Source organism: Sardina pilchardus, chromosome 16 (genome assembly GCF_963854185.1).
Source record: "Sardina pilchardus chromosome 16, fSarPil1.1, whole genome shotgun sequence".
In the NCBI taxonomy this organism is placed as follows: Eukaryota; Metazoa; Chordata; class Actinopteri; order Clupeiformes; family Clupeidae; genus Sardina; species Sardina pilchardus.
The window spans coordinates 15,636,939-15,657,007 of record NC_085009.1 but is presented as its reverse complement, the minus strand read 5'-3'; the positions used below and the strand labels follow the sequence as shown (position 1 = coordinate 15,657,007).

At 38.1% G+C, this 20,069-nt stretch overlaps 2 protein-coding genes across 2 annotated transcripts; one reads left to right on the top strand and one right to left on the bottom strand.

The window, feature by feature from the left end:
- Positions 1-14: 14 nt before the first annotated feature.
- Positions 15-6,298, top strand: LOC134059967 (CD209 antigen-like protein B). The gene is made up of 11 exons (XM_062516528.1): positions 15-150; positions 1,140-1,229; positions 1,593-1,637; positions 1,992-2,150; positions 2,383-2,442; positions 2,811-2,852; positions 3,260-3,343; positions 3,858-3,941; positions 4,059-4,219; positions 4,709-4,803; positions 5,535-6,298. Exons 1-11 carry the CDS (start codon positions 81-83, stop codon positions 5,653-5,655), a joined length of 1,011 nt encoding a protein of 336 aa, XP_062372512.1. The 5' UTR covers positions 15-80; the 3' UTR covers positions 5,656-6,298.
- Positions 6,299-10,140: 3,842 nt separating this feature from the next.
- Positions 10,141-13,433, bottom strand: LOC134060067 (C-type lectin domain family 4 member F-like). The gene is made up of 7 exons (XM_062516651.1): positions 13,316-13,433; positions 13,078-13,104; positions 12,505-12,588; positions 12,137-12,220; positions 11,763-11,917; positions 11,307-11,425; positions 10,141-11,198 (listed from the first exon to the last, which is right to left on the bottom strand). Exons 1-7 carry the CDS (start codon positions 13,407-13,409, stop codon positions 10,949-10,951), a joined length of 813 nt encoding a protein of 270 aa, XP_062372635.1. The 5' UTR covers positions 13,410-13,433; the 3' UTR covers positions 10,141-10,948.
- Positions 13,434-20,069: the final 6,636 nt, after the last annotated feature.

Sequence of the window (20,069 nt, the reverse complement as noted above, 5' to 3'; positions counted from 1 at the left end):
GCAAAAAAATTGACAGAGAGAGAGAAGAGAGAGAGAGTCCATTTCTTCCCTTGTGAAATAGAGGCTCTCTATGTATCAAGATGTCTGAACATCCACTTTATGCGGTCGTAAACTACCACCAAAAACACATATCAGGTAAAACAAGCTCAGGTAAGTGTGCCACTGTTGTTGTAGTAGATTTTTCTTGTTAGGGTGCACAATTGCTTTGACTTCCTATTTTCCTATTTTGATTTTATGTGTTGAAATATCCTTACTGTTAATGATCATCACTAAACAGTACCATCAGTGAGTGGGACACTTATTTTTACCGGGAAAAATACCAGCAGGCCGTGTGGCACTGCTGCACTATAGTGCAGAGATGTCAAATTCACGTTAGACAATGGGCTGGATTTGTTGGAGTGAGACCTCTTGGGGGCCACCATGGTCATTTTTGTTTGATGGTATACTCTCTTACCATACCCAGTTCTGGACAAACAAATCATGTACTGCTATTACATATCGTCTTTCTTTCTTGAAATGCTCTACTTCCATATCAGTTTTCTCCTCTTGAGGATGGTTATGGTGCTATCAGTTTATCATATCATAGAGATATTGCGTATTACACATTATTATAGACAATTAGATGTGAGTATCTTTTTCCCCTAAACAGTCCAATTTGTGGATCTCTTTTACAAAATGCTAAATCCACAATTTTAATGCATTTTCATCAATCTTCATCAATCAATTTTTGATGTTGATTTCCAAGTAATTTTAGTGTAACTGGAATTGGGTTATTGTTGCTTGATTTATTTTTACTCTATCAAAACAACTCAGCTGCACTTTTATTGATATTTTGCACAATTAACATGACTCATTCATGTTGTCAATAATGGATTTATAGCATTTTGGAAAAGAGCTGCACAATAATTACACAAATAAATATAGAGATACTGTTTTCCAGCTTTGTTGTTGTCGTCTTTGATATGTTTTACTTTCAAATGTTTTTTTAGAGCTGGTTGAAGACTATTTCATGTGTTTATTATAACTCACCTTCCTGAGAAATTGGTTGAAATAGCTGTGAAATAGCAGATCATTTAACCATGACATCTGAACTGCAATTTTGAGGTGTCTTTACCTTTATTTCACAAACTCTACACCAGAAACCACTGATGATGATGATGCTACCTACTCAAATATCCACAGTCCTGCGCCAGGAAAATCTGCCCAAGAGAACGGAGATAGAGTGAGAGGTGTGTGAAGTTTCACAGTAAAAAATAGGTCTTGACTTCATGGAACTCAAGTCTCTGCTCACTTGGCGTGAAGCTCAAGCTCCAGGAAGTCATTTGCATGCATCAATTATAGTCTACTCTCTATTCCTGTAAATGTCGGCCACAAATGCAGCCTACTGTACATTTGATTTATAGTTGGAATTATGTTACATTTTTTGTTTCTACTATATCTTCAGTTCAGGCGGAAATTAGGATTTGCTGTAAATAATTGTTCATCAGAGGATGTATAAATTAAGCTTCTTCTATACAACTACAGTTTATATTATATTCCATTGGTATTATAACTTTTTAAATTATGATTGTTGTTATTATTTCATGCTGCAGGAGGTCACTGTGTTATCTACACCAAAGTCAGCCTCCCAAATCAGGGTATGCTGTGTGTTTTTTTCTAATTCTGGTCATTGGCACGATATTAGTGATAACTTGCTGGCATTTTGGATTGGCATTATAATGCTGGAATTGCATTATGTGTGTATAATGTCTTAGGTGTCTGTGCCTTTTGTGATTAGAAAATTGGTGTCTTACAGTGCCTTGTCTGATTTGTTACATGTTGCTAGTCTGAAATTATTTTGTCACTAGTATGATACAGTATATGGTGTCAATCCAGATCAGCATCTGCGTTCTTTAGCACAACAGGACATTGAGGAGGTGATTATCATGTTTTTTTCATCATTTTCAACACCTTAATGTTTATCTTTATTGTATTCGCTGTTATGTGGCCAGATGGCGTTAAGCCCACTGCACCAACTTCCCCTGATGACCAATCTGCAAGAACAGCAGCAGAAGAGAGGTCCCACTGGAGAGTCCTTGTACAACCCACCGTCCTCCTGCTTCTCCTCTCCGCTCTTCTGCTTATTGTGATCTTTACACTCAGTGCATTCTGTAAGTAGAGGAAAATATAGACGTTTAATAAGGGGTAGACATGTAGATGCTTACCCCAAATATCAGGTTAATATGGTCATTATGTAAGTGTATTTATATTTATATTATATAACATATAATAATAATAGCATGTAATATGTGAATTTAGGGAAATCACACATTGAGTATGCTTTAATAGTGTTCATGGTGGTAGTGTGGTGGTGTGATGAATTTAGCTTTCTGTTGTCTTCAGATGCTTTAAGTAAAATCTCATATACAAAGAGACTGTATGCTCTTGAGAAGAAAAACAGTGGTGAGTATAAACATCTCATACAACACCTTTCTCCAAAAAACTTTCCCTGAGTCACAGACAGCATTATTTTTAAAGTGCTCTTGTGCATGGTTGCCATCATGAGCATTGAGCTGTGTTTGTGATTAACTTCTTGTCCATAGTTTTAAATGAGCAATCTCATTTTAAAAAGCTTTAGTCATATTTAATGCGTTTGCACTTTGCCCTTAAATTAGTTTAAATGAGGGCATTTGGACTTCAATGTCTTGTTTTCAGTTTTTCATCTGACCACATTTCTTACAGAATTGTCAGGGTCACAAATTCTGCTCATTTTAAGATTTTAAGACATTTTAAGGTCATTTTGTTTTTGCTATAACAACTTTCTATTTTAGAGGCACGACAACAGACTATACACCTGCAGACGGAACTCTTGGGTAAAGTTCTCTCATAATGATTCATAATATTTCTGTAGGAGAGAAAACAAACATCATCAACATACACATTTTACTTGTTGGTCATACAATAGATGCAGTATATGTATATGTTTAACTCTCAATATGACAAAGTTTCATTGTTCAACAATACTTGGCAACCAAACATCCAGCAGCCATTTAAAGTGTAACTCCAGAAAAAATTGACCCCAGGCATGCTCTCCATATCTAAGCCATGGAGACCGTATTTTTCCAAATCGCAAACAGTGGATTAGCTAAGGGCAGAGAAAAAAGAGCCTGAGGTCAATTTTCACCAGAGTTACACTTTAATTGCCTGTGAAATTAGTGCCAACACAACCTTGTTATTCCATAAAGATGACTTTGATTTTCACCTTCTAACCACTGAACAGAGATGAACAACACACTGGTGCAGTCACAGAGTGCCCTTAGAAATTCCTCTGAAGAGAAGACATTGCTGTTGCATGAACTTACCCGTGAGTTATCATTATCCTATTACATAATGATATAAAATAGATAACATATTTAGGGATTAATAAGCACTGTTTTTGTCCTACACTGATAAACTAGACTGTGCAACGGCAAATTGTTGGTGGAGAATGAGTCTAGACACTCAGTTCACTTTTGATTTCGAAGTGGCCTAACCAGTGGTGAAATTGGATTTAAGTTGTGGCTAGTTGTTTACTCAATTTCATAAAAATGCACATCCGTGTTATACAGTATAACACTGACACATCAGTGCAGTCATTGGTTTTGTACAAAGCGGTGCCAACCAGCCTCCTCAATCTTTCATTGTATAAAGCCTGCCCCATGCCAGATATGCAGTTGTGATTGGTTCCTGGGTTTTTGGTGATTTGTAAACAAGCTTGAATGTTAAGATGGGCAGACAGATCTGCCAGAGGAAATTCAAATACACTCTAAGATTTGTCTGATCTCCAGACTACTAATGGTTAAAAGATTCTCTGAATGACACTCCGTTTGTTTGTAAAGACACTCAGATGAACTTTACACAACTATTGAGAAATTGCACAGCTATCTCCAGGGAAAGGACAGACATCCAAACAAAACTGGATTGTAAGTCATGTCTTCTTCAAGTATATGAATATCATCTGAATTAGTATTGTTACAGATAATGTATTGTAGATTTCATTTCAAAACACACCAGCAGCACATCATTTTTTTCTCTACCAGCTTTAAACATTGAAGCAAGAAGAAAGTGTGCATTTGACTGGGAGTATTTTAATAAGAAGTGCTACTACATCTCCACTGATGTGAAGAGCTGGGCTGGCAGTAGAGATGCATGTGTGACTATGGGAGGACACCTGGCCATCATAGAGAGTGAAGGGGAGCAGGTGACTGCTTACACTGTAACAACTTAAAATTGTTAGTTAGTATGACACAGTTTTTGTCTTTTGTTGATTTTGTAGATTTTGTCTTTTGAGATTACTTGTCTAAAATGAATGTAATTATTGTAGTAAGGTTAACAAACTAACTTTATAGCACAAATATCAGGGATTCAAGTACAGTTTACTTTACCACCTCAAAATTAAGTGACACACATTTTAGGAAAGTAATCTCAACAATAGACAACCTAACCCTAACCCTAGAGTTATGAAACATTTCAAGTGAGGAAAACTATGTATTTCATCATAATGACAACTTTTCTGAAGGGATATGTCGCAACCCAACCCAACCCCTCAGCTGTGTGTGTTTGTGTGCGTGTGTGTGTGTGTGTGTGTGTGTGTGTGTGTGTGTGTGTGTGTGTGTGTGTGTGTGTGTGTGTGTGTGTGTGTGTGTGTGTGTGTGTGTGTGTGTGTGCACTCTTTGTTCTTGTATTGAAGACATACATAAAGTCCAGAATGCAGCGCTGGCAGCAGTACTGGATAGGACTACACTACTTGAGTGGATGGCACTGGATTGACAACACACGACCCGAGTTCGTATTCCTCCGAACTTTGGCAATTTTTCACATAGGTCTTTGTTTCTCAAGGTCACTGTACTGTCGGGATGAACAACAAAAAATCATGCCCACAGAGACTATACCGTAACACAGTTGTTTTTTTGTACCAACTGTATTCGCTTACTCTGTGACCTCGAGAAACATAGATGTATGTGACAAATGGCTGGAGTTTATACTGTATAAATAAAATTTAATGTGTTACCTCTGATATATTGGCAAAAAGTATAGAAGTAACCAGAAAAGCAAATCCAAGGAATTACAGTGCATGAAAATGCATAACTGTATAGTTAAAACAGATAATGTAGATATGGTTATTAAGGTGTTGTTTGGGTAAACATTGTGGTTGCATAGTTGAATCAACGTTGATAGTGTAAAGGTAGACAGTTAAAAGTTGTATATGGATAGCTTAAAAGTTGTTAATAGAAAGACAATTTAATGAATGTTGATAGACTTGATAGGTTGTTTTAAATGGATGCTGAGACATAGTTCAATGGATGTTTAATGATCTTTGCTGAAGAGTTGTGCTAATTAGAATCAGCTGGTTTAAATGAATGGTTGGCACAGATATGGTAGGACTTTTACTCACTGAAGCTGGAGTTTTCCACCTTTGTGGCTGTTGACTTCAATCAGAACATGACAATGTAAATTAGCAAGATTGATCACTATATTGTGCTCAGTTTTGAATATGCTATTTTCGACACTTGCAGATCTGGGCAGTTCCAGTCACATAACCGTTGGGAATGCATGCTGATTGCCAAATCTTCCTGGACTACAGAAAAATGTTACTCAAAATGGCAATATATATGTGAGAGTAAAGCTATAGACTGACAATATAAGACTGTACACAGACAGTACACAAACGTCTGTGAATTAATCACAGAAGTCTGTGTTTAAAAATCTTGTATTTGCTGTTGGCAATTTAAAGGAAGTAAACGTCATGATCAACCCAAATTTGCATAAAATTGGGGAACTTCCAAAGCTCAGTGTCCCAAGTTCCCACCTCCTACTAGGTTTTTATCCAAATGCTTATAATGGAAACTCAACTGTCCCTCATGGAAAAGGAAGATACTGTGAAAGGGCGAGTTACTATGATTACGGTTGATGTTTAAGTCACTGACAGAGTTCTAAATGAGGGGGGAAGTATTCATGAGAAGTCACCAGACAGCCATTTTCTGTTTTTTGTCTATTTTCTGCCACAACATTGACACGTTCAGGTTCAGGTTCAGGTTCTTAGCTAGAACAGGTTGTGTTGGTAAGTTCAAAGTCTAATGCCAAGGATGAATATAATGACATCCCTCAAATATCTTTTGAGAACACCATTTATAAAAATGAACAACTCTGAGAGGAGGCTCAGACTTTATGTCAGACTTAACTTGGTAGCCTAATTGTATTGCTGTAAGAAAATATGGGTAACACTTTACTTGACGGGTTCGTTCATAACACATTCATAACAGCTGACATGAACTGCACAGGAAGCATTCATGACTGATTGATGAAACATGACTCAACATTCATACCAACACTTTCATGAATGTGGAAGACAAAACATCAAAAACTTGTCAACATAAAAGTCCAACAATCGCAACACATTGCTGTCTTTTTTGTTTTAGCCAACCTGATCATGCCACATCTTAGTCAATGGGGAAGCCCAGTGTCCAGGAGAATTGAGTTTTTTGTTTGTTTGTTTTTTTATGATAGTAACCTCTGAAGAATGCATAATTGTCTTCACCAATGACTGTGTATATAGATATATAAAACAGGAATGTTCAACCATTCAGAGGTCCACAGATGGTCAGTAGTTCATTTCAAGGTATGATGAATACTTCACAACTCGTATAGTAAAGTGACATTTGAAGTAGACTTCATAAAATATTTATGAGATGTTTACAAACGCTGGAGAGGATTCATAATACCCTGTATACACTAATCCAGCGCGAACTTTATGGGCGCTGCCATCTTGAATATCGCCATTACTGCGTGCCTGCGAGTACAGTATAACGAGTGACACTTGCCTGTGCTTTTCAATGAAAGCATCCTGTCAGAGAATGTCTAACAAGAGATCCCGCTCATGAAAGAAAATGTCAGGTGAAAGGGAACATTGGATCAATGATGTCAGACTGTGCCAAAACTTACCGATGAAGGTAATTTATTAACAACATAAGGTATTAAGACGTGACAGCTAACCTCTGCAACAGCCGCCTATAAGGGGCTAATTTCTTAGCAGCCAGCCACGCAGTAATGGCGACGCTGTGTTACTTCCGTGTTTCGCTGGATAAGTGTATATGGATTACTAGATTGTTGGACTTTTATTTTACTAAGTTTTTGTCGTTTTGTCTTCCACATTCATAAAAGTGTTGGTATGAATTTTGAGTCATGTTTCATGAATCAGTCATGAATGCTTCATATGCAGTTCATGACAGCTGTTATGAATGTTATGAATGAACCCATCAAGTAAAGTGTTACCAAAATATGGATAGCTGTATTTCATCCATCTTTCAATCTTCCCTTTGATTCCTAATTGTACATTTGTCATTTATTTTAGTAACCACTCAAAGTAAAACAAATTGTTGCCTTCTGTAAAACAACATGTGAATAAATCTGTGAAAGTATAGATGTCCATCTGATGGCTATATTTGACAGAAAAGTGATGTAAATGAAGTGTGAATGTTTTTTGAATTCGTGTATTACTAAGCATTTACATTTATTTCATAGATGTTCTTTAATATATTTTATATTTCCTTCATGAATGTTAGTTATGTATTTGCACATTCAAATGCAATTTAAAGCCCTGATTGATATTTTTCTCAAAGCAACATTTTGAGGTGCATGCTTCAAATTTGCATCTTTTCTCGCTCATGGAAAGCCCCGTCAGAAAATTCTTAAAAATGTGTGCTGATCTTTTGTATGAAATTCTCAGGATTGGGTATTACACTGCAATACCAATTCCTGACACTAGGCGTAGGACTTCATCAGATACAGTCCCCCCCATAAGTATTGGAAGAGATCGGCATGGTTTTATTTCAGTTAGCCTATTAGCTGGTTTGAGCTCAATGAGAATAAAACCAGCTAATAGGCTAGCTCAGAGCCATAGAAAGAGAGAATTGCATTGAAAGAGACATTTAGATAGATAGATAGATAGATAGATACTTTATTGATCCCCAAGGGGAAATTCAAGAAATTTAAGGCATTCCAAAAGATGATTTTATATTCCTCTTTATAGTCAACTTCAGCATGTGGAGGGCACTGAATAATACAGTTATTATACTCTCATGTGAGGATACATTCTGCAGATAGCTTAAAGGGATATTCCGCCATTTTTGGAAATACGCTCATTTTCCACCTCCCCTCGAGCAAAATAATCGATATTTACCTTGCTCCCGTTCATCCAGCCATTCTGTGAGTCTGGCGATACAACTTTTAGCTTCAGCCTAGCATAGATCATTGATTCGGATTAGACCATTAGCTTCTTGCCTGCTAGCTTCATGTTTAAAAGTTACTAAGATTTCTGGTAATTTTCCCATTTAAAACGTGTCTCCTCTCAAGTTAGAAAGTGCAATAAGACCAACTGAAAATTAAACCTGGCGTTTTTCTAGGCTGATTTGACATGGAACTACACTCTCATCTGGCGTAATAATCAAGGCAACTTGCAAACGTACCATAGGCGCAGTGATATCGTATGCAGCATCTGAAAATAGTCCCCATAGACAACAAGCAGTAGTAGTGCCAGTAGTTTGCAAGTTGCCTTGATTATTACGCCAGATGAGAGTGTAGTTCCATGTCAAATCAGCCTAGAAAAACGCCAGGTTTCATTTTCAGTTGGTCTTATTGCACTTTCTAACTTGAGAGGAGACACGTTTTAAATAGGAAAATTACCAGAAATCTTAGTCACTTTTAAACATGAAGCTAGCAGGCGAGAAGCTAATGGTCTAATCCGATTCAATGATCTATGCTAGGCTGAAGCTAAAAGTTGTATCGCCAGACTCACAGAATGGCTGGATGAACGGGAACAAGGTAACTATCGATTGTTTTGCTCGAGGGGAGGTGGAAAATGAGCGTATTTCCAAAAATGGCGGAATATCCCTTTAAATCCTAGATAGAAGCAAACACAAAATAGAACCTGTTTTAACATATACTAAAGTTTAATTTATGAAATAGTGCAATGATAAAATAGTATAATATGATGTTCTCCTTTATCTGTCTTTATCTCCCTCAACAATGGAATTCTCTTCTCTGATTGGCTGATGGGGTGGCCATTAACTTCGTATAACCTGCTACCTTTGAAGTAGTTCCCGTATCACACTTAAATATTAATTCGCCAAACTCGTTGCGAAGTTTAAATGAACTGTCACGTTGCATCCAAGCTGAAATACAGACGTGCAGAACCATAGTAACATTGTAGCATATGACGGAGGTGGATTGTAGCTAGTTGGATGCCATGTAGGCTATAAAAGTAGCGATCTTTCAAAGTTAAAGTTAATCAGAATCCTGGGATATGCCCGCTTGACAACGGGAGAGATAGAACTAACGACTGGCTTTTGGCCGTAGCAACCAGCCATTTAGAACTAACGACTGGCTTTTGGCCATAGCAACCATCCATTTAGAACTAGTAACGGCAGTTTTGTCCTGCAAGTAGAAAGTTGATATGTGGCGGAAAGTAGTCCCACAGTCAAGACAGTTTTAGCGATGTTAACGGACGCAACGGTGGAATAAAACTATATTCTAAATATACAGGTTATGAATACAAACGGGAGATAAGCGGGATAACGGCCTTCGAGGTCGACCGGTTCGATGGAAATAATGGCACGGCGGAGGTAACTCCGTCTCCGTGCTTCGCACGTCGCCGGAGTTCTAGACCTCCACCTAGCCATTATTTCCATCGAACCGGTCACCTCGTCGGCCGTTATCCCTTACTTATTCCACTGCTCGGTTGAATTCCCCATTGTCCTGCGTTCTATAAGGGTGTGCATTAACTTTAGATATACGCACGGCTATGAAGTAGTTCCAATTTGTTGGCCGTATCACACTTGAATATTAATTCGCCAAACTTATTGTGAAGTTTAAATGCACTGTCACGTTACATACAAGGTGTAAAATACAGACGTTCAGATCATAGTAACGTTAAGCATATGACAGAGGTGTCATTTAGCTAGTTAGGTGGCAGTAGGCTAAGAAAAATAGCAATCTTTCAAAGTTAACGTTCATTAGAATCCTGGGATATGCCAGCTTGACAACGGGAGATTAGAACTAACGACTGGCTTTTGGCCATAGCAACCATCCATTTAGAACTAGTAACCGCAGTTTGAGAAATTAGTTGAAAAGTGTCTGGGAAAAGTAGTTCTACAAACAATACAGTTCTAGCGATTAAAACATTTAAATTGGCACCGGAAACGAACACAACGCAAGTGGCAACAGTGGAATAAGCGGGATAATGGACTTCACGCCGTGCGGTTATTCAAAGTTAAATGCACTTTTCTAGACGGAACGTCCCTCCGCTTCGCGTCGGGCCGTATCACCGTCTAGAACGTACATTAACTTTGAATAACCGCACGGCGTGTCGTCCATTATCCCGTACTTATTCAATTATTAATTCAACCTTATGACTAAAACTCAACTACACAACCATGGTGATCCCACCACAGCCATATCAACAGTGGGATATATTTCATATTACATCTAAAATATCTGCAATCTGAAATACAGTACACACAGACTTAAAATGGGATCTTGCATGATAAAATCCAAAAGTTTAAAACCTATCCACCTCCACACACACACACACATCATTCACTCAATCATGTATTAATGTTACATAGTCATGTTTGTGGGAGAAAACAAGGATTTGCAGTTTTTAGTAATAGATAGAGATCATTGAAAGAACATTAATTTTTGTTACGTAAGCGATGGCACGCAAGAATGTAGTCCGACATCACTGTAACACAACACAATTCAAGTCTCTCTCTCTCTCTTTCTAGTTGTTGTCAGTGAGTTTCTTTAATACTTGCTACTGTGAGTAAATCTAATTCTCAGTATTGTAACAGTATTCACCCTGATTCACATCTCAAATAAAAGGATCTGTGTGGGGTCCTTAGAATTAAAATGGACTGAACCCTTGAAAAAAAATTCAAGAAGATGCAGAGAACCCTGCACTCACTTGGACCCTGGGAAAAGATGCAAATCCACCCCCACCTGCACTGTATTCACTAACCATACTGCCATTTATGCACGCCAGCTTGCGCTCACAGATGCGCTTAAACACTCGATTACATGGAATGTTATACCACCTATAATCTGATATTATAACACAGTCCTTTCCAACAGTTTTATCCCATCCAGGCAGTGCATAGTTGTCCGGTTGGTTACGTCCCCAGAATCTAAAAAGGAGCAAGTGTGGGTCATGTAAATAAATTAAATATGACAACTTATACTCCTAACAAGTATGAGAGATGCTTAAAAAAACAAAGTATCTGGGTTGCACTAACTTTGGGTCCTTAAGTGCGGTATTGTCCATCCACCGCCAGCTTCCCTCAACTTGACCATCAGTTAGACCAATATAGTAGCCATTCTCCTTTAAAATCCTCAATTGAAGACTTAGGAAATCCTATGTGAGAGACGTACAGTAAGTCTTTTGGTTGAGGTGCGCACATCCACAGAACCAATAATCCAGGTGCCGGACAAAAGTGGAAGACAATGTAATTGATTGGTCCGCACACTGGGTATGCACCAAAAATACACTTTTTATTAGTTACATAAAAGGCAACGTTTCGATCCTTCGAACGAGGATCGAAGCGTTGCCTTTTATGTAGTTAATGAAAAGTGTATTTTTGGAGCTTACCCAGTGTGCGGACCAATCAATTACATAGAGACGTAAGTCTTATCATGAAAGATGATATAGAGCTCAGACAAAGCACATGTAGGGATGTACCATAGTGTCATACCATTTCCTCTGCACTCTCGATGATGACCAGATCTCCGCCCATAGCCACACAGGCAGCTCTGCCTTCATCCAAGTTTGTGTTGTCAGAGGAGAAGTAGTAGAAGCTCCCTCTAAAATACTCCCATCCATCTGTGCACAGCTGTGCTCGCTGTAGATCTGGGAGGCAGTTCAAAATTATATTATTTAAAAGCAATTTACAAATACTGTAACTCCAGGTATTGCACAGTTCTTTATTGTTTTTTTAAAGAAAGTAAATTAATATGTGTATGATGCAAAAGAAGCATAGTGCTTTTATTATGTTATCCTGGTACAGACAAAAAAAACATGTTAATGCATTTCAATTGTCTTGTAACCATGCAGGCAGGAGTTTCCTACCTCGAATTTCCGCCTTCAGTTTTGCGTTTTCCTCTGAGATATTAATGTTCATGGCTGTCTGCTGGACGAACCTCTCATTTGTTTCTGCCAAGAGAGGACTTAATAATGTAATGATATGTTTCCAAATCAAGGGCCTCTAAATAAGCTAATGTATGGATTGTAAACAAAATATGAAAGTGTATATTTTCAGCCATTTTGATATATGTTTATGATAATAAGACTTTCTTAGTGTTAGGTTTGCATCAAGTTAGTCGTTAGAGAACAATTCACAGGTATTTGAGAGAGAGTGCTACTGATGCTTGATACTGATGTTGTTTGAATGGACAATCCAAAAGTAATTGCTAATGTCACTATATGTGACTCTTTACCTGTAAGGTTAGCCTCCAACATCTTAGTCATAGAAGTGGCATCATTATATTGCTGGTGCAGCGTGTCCAACTTTTGTGCAATGTCTTGTGAAAGAAAACAAAATGTCATACAAACACCGAATACTGTAATTATGGCTATAAATTGCATAAATAAATTGCAGCTGTGTCATACAGATACATCTAGCTACACTCAATTACAGTTCTAATTACTTAAACAAATTTGACACATAAAAACGTAACATTCTATTTACTTATTCCATGTTTAATGAAAACATAGCCTACAGTACTATAGAGTTTACAAATTATATCGTTTAATGTAATGTTTCCATATCATTATGAATTATTTATTTACGCTTAAAGTAATCATTTTAACACCTTTCCGCGATAGCCCTATTCATCTCACACACCCCCTAGAAGCAACTTGCGTACCACAGGTGGTATGCATACCACAGTTAGGGAATCCCTGGTCTAAAGGACTTATTATGTTATGGCGTGTCATTCTGACTCTCATTATGTTTTGCCAATTCTCTCCCACACAATGACTCAGTCACTAATTTGTGTATGCCAACTCACCTGTATATTTCTCCACAGTCGAAAAAACTAGAAAAAGAAAGAGAGCGGTTAACTTCTATGCAAATAACTTAAACAATTCAATAAATTTTCGATTTTCCAGCCTGGAACAGACTGTATTACTTGCCTGTAGAAACCTTTACATGAACAATCATGTAAACATGTAATTAAATGGTTAAACCCTTACATTAAACACACACACACACACACACACACACACACACTTACAGTACTTACTTACATTGCACTTCAAAAACAACAGCAAAAGTTCCAAGGATGACACAAAGGACAGCCAGGATGGTTATCTTTAGCTTAAAGAGACCCATCTCATCCATGGTTAACTGGCATCTATTTGCATGTTGGGACTGAAGACCTATAAATGAGTTTGTAATGAATGAGTGAGCCTGCAATATACTGTAACAAATGTTACATCAGATACGATTGATTGACATTACGATCAAAGCAACAACAAATTTGAGGAAATGTTTGAATAAACATTAAACAACTAATTGTGTGTGATCATGTGAAGGGCAGATTAAGTGCACTATATTTTCTAGCTAGCAACACATCTGCCACTAATCCTTGTAATCCAGTCGGCGTGTTTCTGAGGTGTATTTGGCAACATGAAAAATACCATCTCAAATTTTAAAACATACAGAACTTACCGGTCCCTTTTGCCTGATCGCCATTGGACATCTTTACTGACAAACCTATACCTGTAGAGGGCAGCAGAGACAGAGACAGAGAGAGAGAGAGAGACAGAGAGACAGAGAGAGAGAGAGAGGTGGAGAGGTGTCATTCAAAGCTAATAACAGGAAGTGCTAAAAAAAAGGGTAAGAAAATGTAACAATTAGGAAATAAACTGTTGAAATTAGGGGGGAAATCGCACTGTTAAATGTTAAATGGCCACCCTCGCTACCTGACCTTCTGACCTCCTGCTACTGTCTCTCTAAAAGCTATTTTGTATATGATTCAGGCCATTCGGACTGCAGTTTTCAATCACTGCAATATCAGAGAAAAGAACAAAGAAAGAGTAATGCATAGCTTAAGTGTTCACAAGATCTTACAATAAGTTATCTGCTTGAATTGTAGTTTTTAGCCTATATTGATACAAACAATATACTGTAATGGTAAATAAGATCATGACAATTCTGAGGTCAGACTCAATCACAGCAACTCCATATAGGGACTTAGATCTGTGTGTGGTGTGGGATGTCACTGTATGCACTACAGCTCCAACACACTCCACCATTTTAAGGACCACAAGATGAGGCCTGTGCCAAACATTGGCAAAACTGTGCCAAGACAATGTTACTACTGTATGTCCACAGTGGCATGGCAACATGCACATGTGTTTATTTTGTATTTACTATAAGCAACCAAATACAAATACTGAGAAACTTTGGCAAAAATACTGAATAAATCAAAATAGGAAGGCAGCACTGGTGATGCGGAAGCACTAACAATGCATTGAACCAAAGAGAAAGGGTAAACCCATATCACCTATCCAAGTACTGTATCTTTCGATGCAGAAATGAAATAAGAACAACTACCCATGAGTTTCTTCCTCTTGGTAATGTGAGACTACTGTGTGGGGTTATCAATGTCAGAAATGACAACCCGATTTCTGAAAAAGTTGCGATGCTTTGTAAAATGTGAACAAAGAAGAAAACAATGATTCACAAATCATGCTAACCCTATATTTATTAGAGAATAGTTCAAGGACAACATATCAACTGTTTGACTAATTAATGGAAAATATAAGCACATTTAAGCAGTGCTCAAAAAAGATGGGACAGGGGCAACAAAAGACTGGAAAAATTGTTACATGATAAGGACAACAAAAGGAGGAACATTGCACAACCAATTAGGGCTGAATGAGGGGGAAAAACAGGATCCCAGAGAGTCTCTCAGAAGTAAAGACGTAGAGGTATTCATCTCTGTGAAACATGTGTGGGCAAATGAGGAAAGAATTTAAGAATAATGTTTCTTATCATGAAATTGCGAGGATTTGAGGATTTCATCATCTACAGTACATAATATCAGGGCTGGAAAAAAATGCACTGATGATGGTCTGAATGGGACCGAAAACGTTTGCACTAGGGTAGCACTTTACACTCCTCATTGGCTAGGTTACACTTTGCATTGGTGTGCAAGTTCTCTTTTTGACTGACGGACTGAAAACAAATATGAAATGGCCTTGGTGGTTTGGACCTCATGGCACTGCATTAAAACCCAAACCTTTTTCTGTAAAGGAAGTCATTGTATGGGTTCAGGGAGTCTTCTGATAGCCATTGTATGAGAATGCTATACTGTAAAAATGCTCTTGCAAAGACATTTTATATAGACATGATGCAGAAATGCTACCATGCCACCTGGGCCTGAGCTCATCTCAAATGAAAAGTGGAAAGGGACTTGTTAGACCAATCAAAAGTTAATATTATTGTTGGAAATCATGGATTCTTCCGGGAGTCTTCTAGGAGGAAAGGACTATTCAACGTATTGAACTAATACAATGTATTGTATCCAACTTGATGCATCAGTTTAAAACTCAGCATCCATGATGGTTTGGAGGTACATTAGTGTCTATAAGGCGTGATCATTTTGGTTTTGAGCAACATATACTGTTATCTAGACAAGGGAACACCTTGAATATTTCAAGAAAACAATGAAAAGCCAGCATTTTTGCACAAGTTCAATTAAACAGTGCTTCTCAATAGAATAATAGTTCAGGTGCTAAAATGGCCTGTCTGAGGTCCAGACCATAGCATTAAACCATAAATCATAGCATTTTTTTTATTCACATTTTACAACATGTCCCAACTTTTTCATACTTTGGGTTGTAACAGAACTGATGCATCTCTAAAATGTTATCAATATCAAAGGGAAGTATTGAGTTAGGATTTGCAACAGTATGTAGCATGTTATTCTACACATGCTATTTATTTTATCAGGTGACTAAGATTTTTACAAAGAAGTTATGCATGAATAGCTGCAGCTTAGATTATGTGTTAGAGGAGTGATTCAAACTTCATTCGATACGTTTTTGCAGTTTAAGTATGATAATAACAAACACATGTAAACTGAATGGAAAAAAACACAGAGATATAAGCAAACACATTAAACAAGCAAAGTATTAAAATTGCTCGGTAGATTATGTGGGGACATAAAAATCTATTGCGTATAATTTCCAAAAGTACATAAAGTAACATGGTGTTCCGTTACCTGGAGTAGACTCCTTCGGTGTGACCTTTGCCATTGTATTAAAGTAGATATTGTCTTCTGCCATCCTTATGACTAAATGTCACTCAAGAGGTCATGTGTAATAACACAGAAGTCTGTCTCCTGTCCCTTCAGATTGCTAATTGCTGTCAGCTGTCAAACTGTTATTTGCATTTGTGTGAGAGCTGCCTTACAATTGCTTTTTTATACCCTCATGGGAAGAAACATCAGTATTCAAGCAGGTGAAATCTTAGATTGTGAGCTGAATAAGGTTGCTCAGCACTGCCCCCTACGGATCAATATTTACCATGATGAACAGCCCATAAACAGGCAAATGCAGTACATATAAATTACACTTTTATATAATTAATGGCTGTCTGCATATAGTTTAAGCAATACAGTATATATTCTATGTTTCACCAGATGTAACAATATACATTGTTCAACATGCATGTGGACAACAATAAGCATTGTATTGAGACTAACTTAGATGGAGTTTCTCAGAACAATATAGTGCTTTTGACACGGTCTCTCTACTCTACTCTTTGAAGTGGCAAGTGTTTGTCAACAGGTGTGCTGATAACAACACTGAACAAAGGCAGCCCTTGCACAACACCAAACTGCTATTTGTTTGCTGTGGGGCCCAGACAGACGGTTGTGCACAATCAAAGCAAGGGCTGTCCTACTCCAACCAGTATCAAGGATACCTGTGAGCAGCCCTGCGGTGCCACCGTCACAGTAACGCACTGTGATAAGTGTTCCCAGTGGTTTCAACCATTGTGTCTATTTAGGAAGCGAGAAAATCCCCAAGTTGGGTGAAGGAAGACTGGTTCAGATCGATGATGCCATTTGAGAAGGACTCCTCATCATATATTATGTTTTCCTTCAGAGAACCGAGGTTATATTCAAAACCAGATATTAGCCTATACCTGTAGTTGTCTCGGCCGATGTGCTCATTGACACTACATTTTAATAGTTTTTGTTTTCTGACATCTTTGTGAACATACTGTAGTTAAAACCACTTTTATTGTTAATAGCCCTACTGCTATAGAACTAGTAAAAATCAGGATTTGGGTTGGGGGTGCTGCACGAACATATCAAAATAAGTTACACAAAGTAAACGGCTCAAAATTGATTATTTCACATCCTAAATGGCAGAGCATACAGTGTTGCTTTCTGATGGGAGCCACACATGCGTCACTTTGTCACTTTGCATCACTCTGCAACGAATTAAAGGGATATTCCGCCATTTTTGGAAATAAGCTCATTTTTCACCTCCCCTTGAGCAAAACAATTGATATTTACGAAAGGAAGAGGAATGCCGGTGCAACGCAGATGTCTTCTTTAGTATTTATTTAAAAGGTGCAAAACATTGACTAACGTTTCGACGTTACAAACGTCTTGATATTTACCTTTTTCCCGTGCATCCAGCCATTCTGTGAGTCTGGCGATACAAGTTTTAGCTTCAGCCTAGCATAGATCATTGAAAGGATTAGACCGTCATGCAGCATCTGAAAATAGTCCCCTTAAACAACAAGGCAGTAGTAGTGCCTGCATCACTGCGCCCATGGTACATTTGCAACTTGCCTTGATTATTACGCCAGATGAGAGTGTAGTTCCATGTCAAATCAGCCTAGAAAAACGCCAGGTTTCACTTTCAGTTGGTCTTATTGCACTTTCTAACTGGTTTTCACCATACTAAGCTCAATCTTTTAAGATTGAACATTAGTCTGGGGAAGCTGTGCTTTGATTCTACTGCAAAAGAGGCGTCATCAATGTGCATTGTTCAAATGACTCCGTACGCAATTGCCACGAGCGGGGCTAGTTGATAAGTTAAACTTTTAGCCTACCAAAGCCGGTCGGTAGAATCGCAAACACGTCCTTCTGCTGTATGAACTGCTCCAGGGCAAGTTTTTGTTCTATTTTCAAAGAAAACTTGGCTTTAACATCTTCCAAAACAGAAGTGACAGCAGCTGCTGCTTTCGTTTCGTTGCTGCTTAAATTTCGTTACCGTCACATCACCGGCCAATAGCGTGGCAGGACTAGAGTATGGCCGTTTCTGATTGGAGCCAAAGATTCTGGCAGTGAAACAGAGAAGATAGATCTGCTGGTATCCAGCCTGAGCTGCCGGGCGATATTCAAATTCCCCGGAAGCCTACTTTCTAATTTGAGAAGAGACACGTTTTAAATGGGAAAATTACCGGAAATCTTAGTCACTTTTAAGCATGCTACTGGTCTAATCTGATTAAATGATCTATGCTAGGCTGAAGCTAAAAGTTGTATCGCCAGACTCACAGAATGGCTGGATGAACGGGAAAAAAGTAAATATTAATTGTTTTGCTCGAAGGAAGGTGGAAAATTAGCTTATTTCCAAAAATGGCGGAATATCCCTCTAAAAGAACATATAAATCAGTATTCTGCTCCTGTGCCAGTAGGCTACCTATCAGCCGTTGGAATGATCTGACTGTGACCTTTTTTGGGGTAGTGTCACTACCCGATGTGGGTCGCTACCGGTCCGCATGTCACGCATGCAAGAGTTTTGCAGTTAGTTTTGCTGTTAGCCACTGAATAATGACATAGGTACATTAGATATAATTTACTATTAAGCATAAGACATAAACATTTCCCGGGATAACCTCTGATGTCAGTTCTAGATTAGAGGCTGAAGTAGCCTACAAGACCTTACTGCGAGATTTCTGTAATGTCGGAATAAAAATTGAAACAAAATTGGATCAAAATAACAAAGTTCATTGATTAAAGTGCTGGCCACAGTTACAATAGCAATAAAACACAACAACGGCTGTCACTTTAATGCTGTTATGAGCTACTTTTAAGCTAGCAATTAAACAATCATAGACATAGAACATGGCGTTATGCCATAAACCGTTTAATGAACATGCGCGACTCACGTCAGGTATAGCAACACATGGCATACACACACACACACACACACAGAGAACAATTGCTTAAATGAGGTCACTGATAAACAGTAGATAAACAGAGAGGCACAGCTGTAAGAGTTTTTCAGCCTCTGTATCACAGCTATCAACTGTGGATGGAGCTTGCACACTGCTCCTACAAACAGCAACAAACACCAACAGTTGTGTCTGTGTGGGCTGGTTGAGCTACCTCTGTAGTTCCACTCACAATATAGTCAACAGCCTCGTAAAACTCACATAGCTGCAGCTGTGGTAACTAGAAGAGCTGGCAACCCGATGTTGAAACACTACTGACTCTGTGATTGGTAGATAAGTGGGCGGCATATCAGAACAACATCAACATCAGTTGAGGGCTGCAACTTCACTTTTAAATGCCAATATCTTGGCCGGACTACTGTTATCAGTGACATAAGTATTTGAAATGAGCATTAATGTCTAGTGACATATCAGGGCAATTTTATGATTAATTGACTAAATACATTTTATGATTAATTGATTAAATACATTTCTTACATACAGTTCCTTTAAAACGGTAAAGAACAGCAGTTTAAGTTCTTATAGGCAGCAAGTCAATACAGCATATCTTTGCAAAACCCTGCAAAGATGATTCCAGTTATATTTACATTTGTACGGTTGTCAATACAAATAAAAACAAATCCAAATATGAAAATGCAATATCCTGGAAATGGCACAAAACCTAATCTAGCATGAGTTCTTAACAGTTTAATAACAAACGTAGACAAAAGAAAAAATTCTACACACTGTCTTGCTCCGAGTTTTTTGGCAGGGTACAACATTTCAACCACTCAGGTCTTTCTCAGGTCAGGTATCCTA

Excerpts from the sequence above, each read along its gene's own strand:
- LOC134060067 (XM_062516651.1), bottom strand. The coding sequence starts at position 13,409 with ATGGATGAGATGGGTCTCTTTAAGCTAAAGATAACCATCCTGGCTGTC. Across the intron at positions 12,221-12,504 it reads GTTGGAGGCTAACCTTACAG|AAACAAATGAGAGGTTCGTC; the intron begins GTAAAGAGTCAC and ends CTCTCTTGGCAG. Across the intron at positions 11,426-11,762 it reads TCGAGAGTGCAGAGGAAATG|GATTTCCTAAGTCTTCAATT; the intron begins GTATGACACTAT and ends TCTCTCACATAG.
- LOC134059967 (XM_062516528.1), top strand. The coding sequence starts at position 81 with ATGTCTGAACATCCACTTTATGCGGTCGTAAACTACCACCAAAAACAC. Across the intron at positions 1,638-1,991 it reads AGTCAGCCTCCCAAATCAGG|ATGGCGTTAAGCCCACTGCA; the intron begins GTATGCTGTGTG and ends TTATGTGGCCAG. Across the intron at positions 2,151-2,382 it reads CTTTACACTCAGTGCATTCT|ATGCTTTAAGTAAAATCTCA; the intron begins GTAAGTAGAGGA and ends TGTTGTCTTCAG.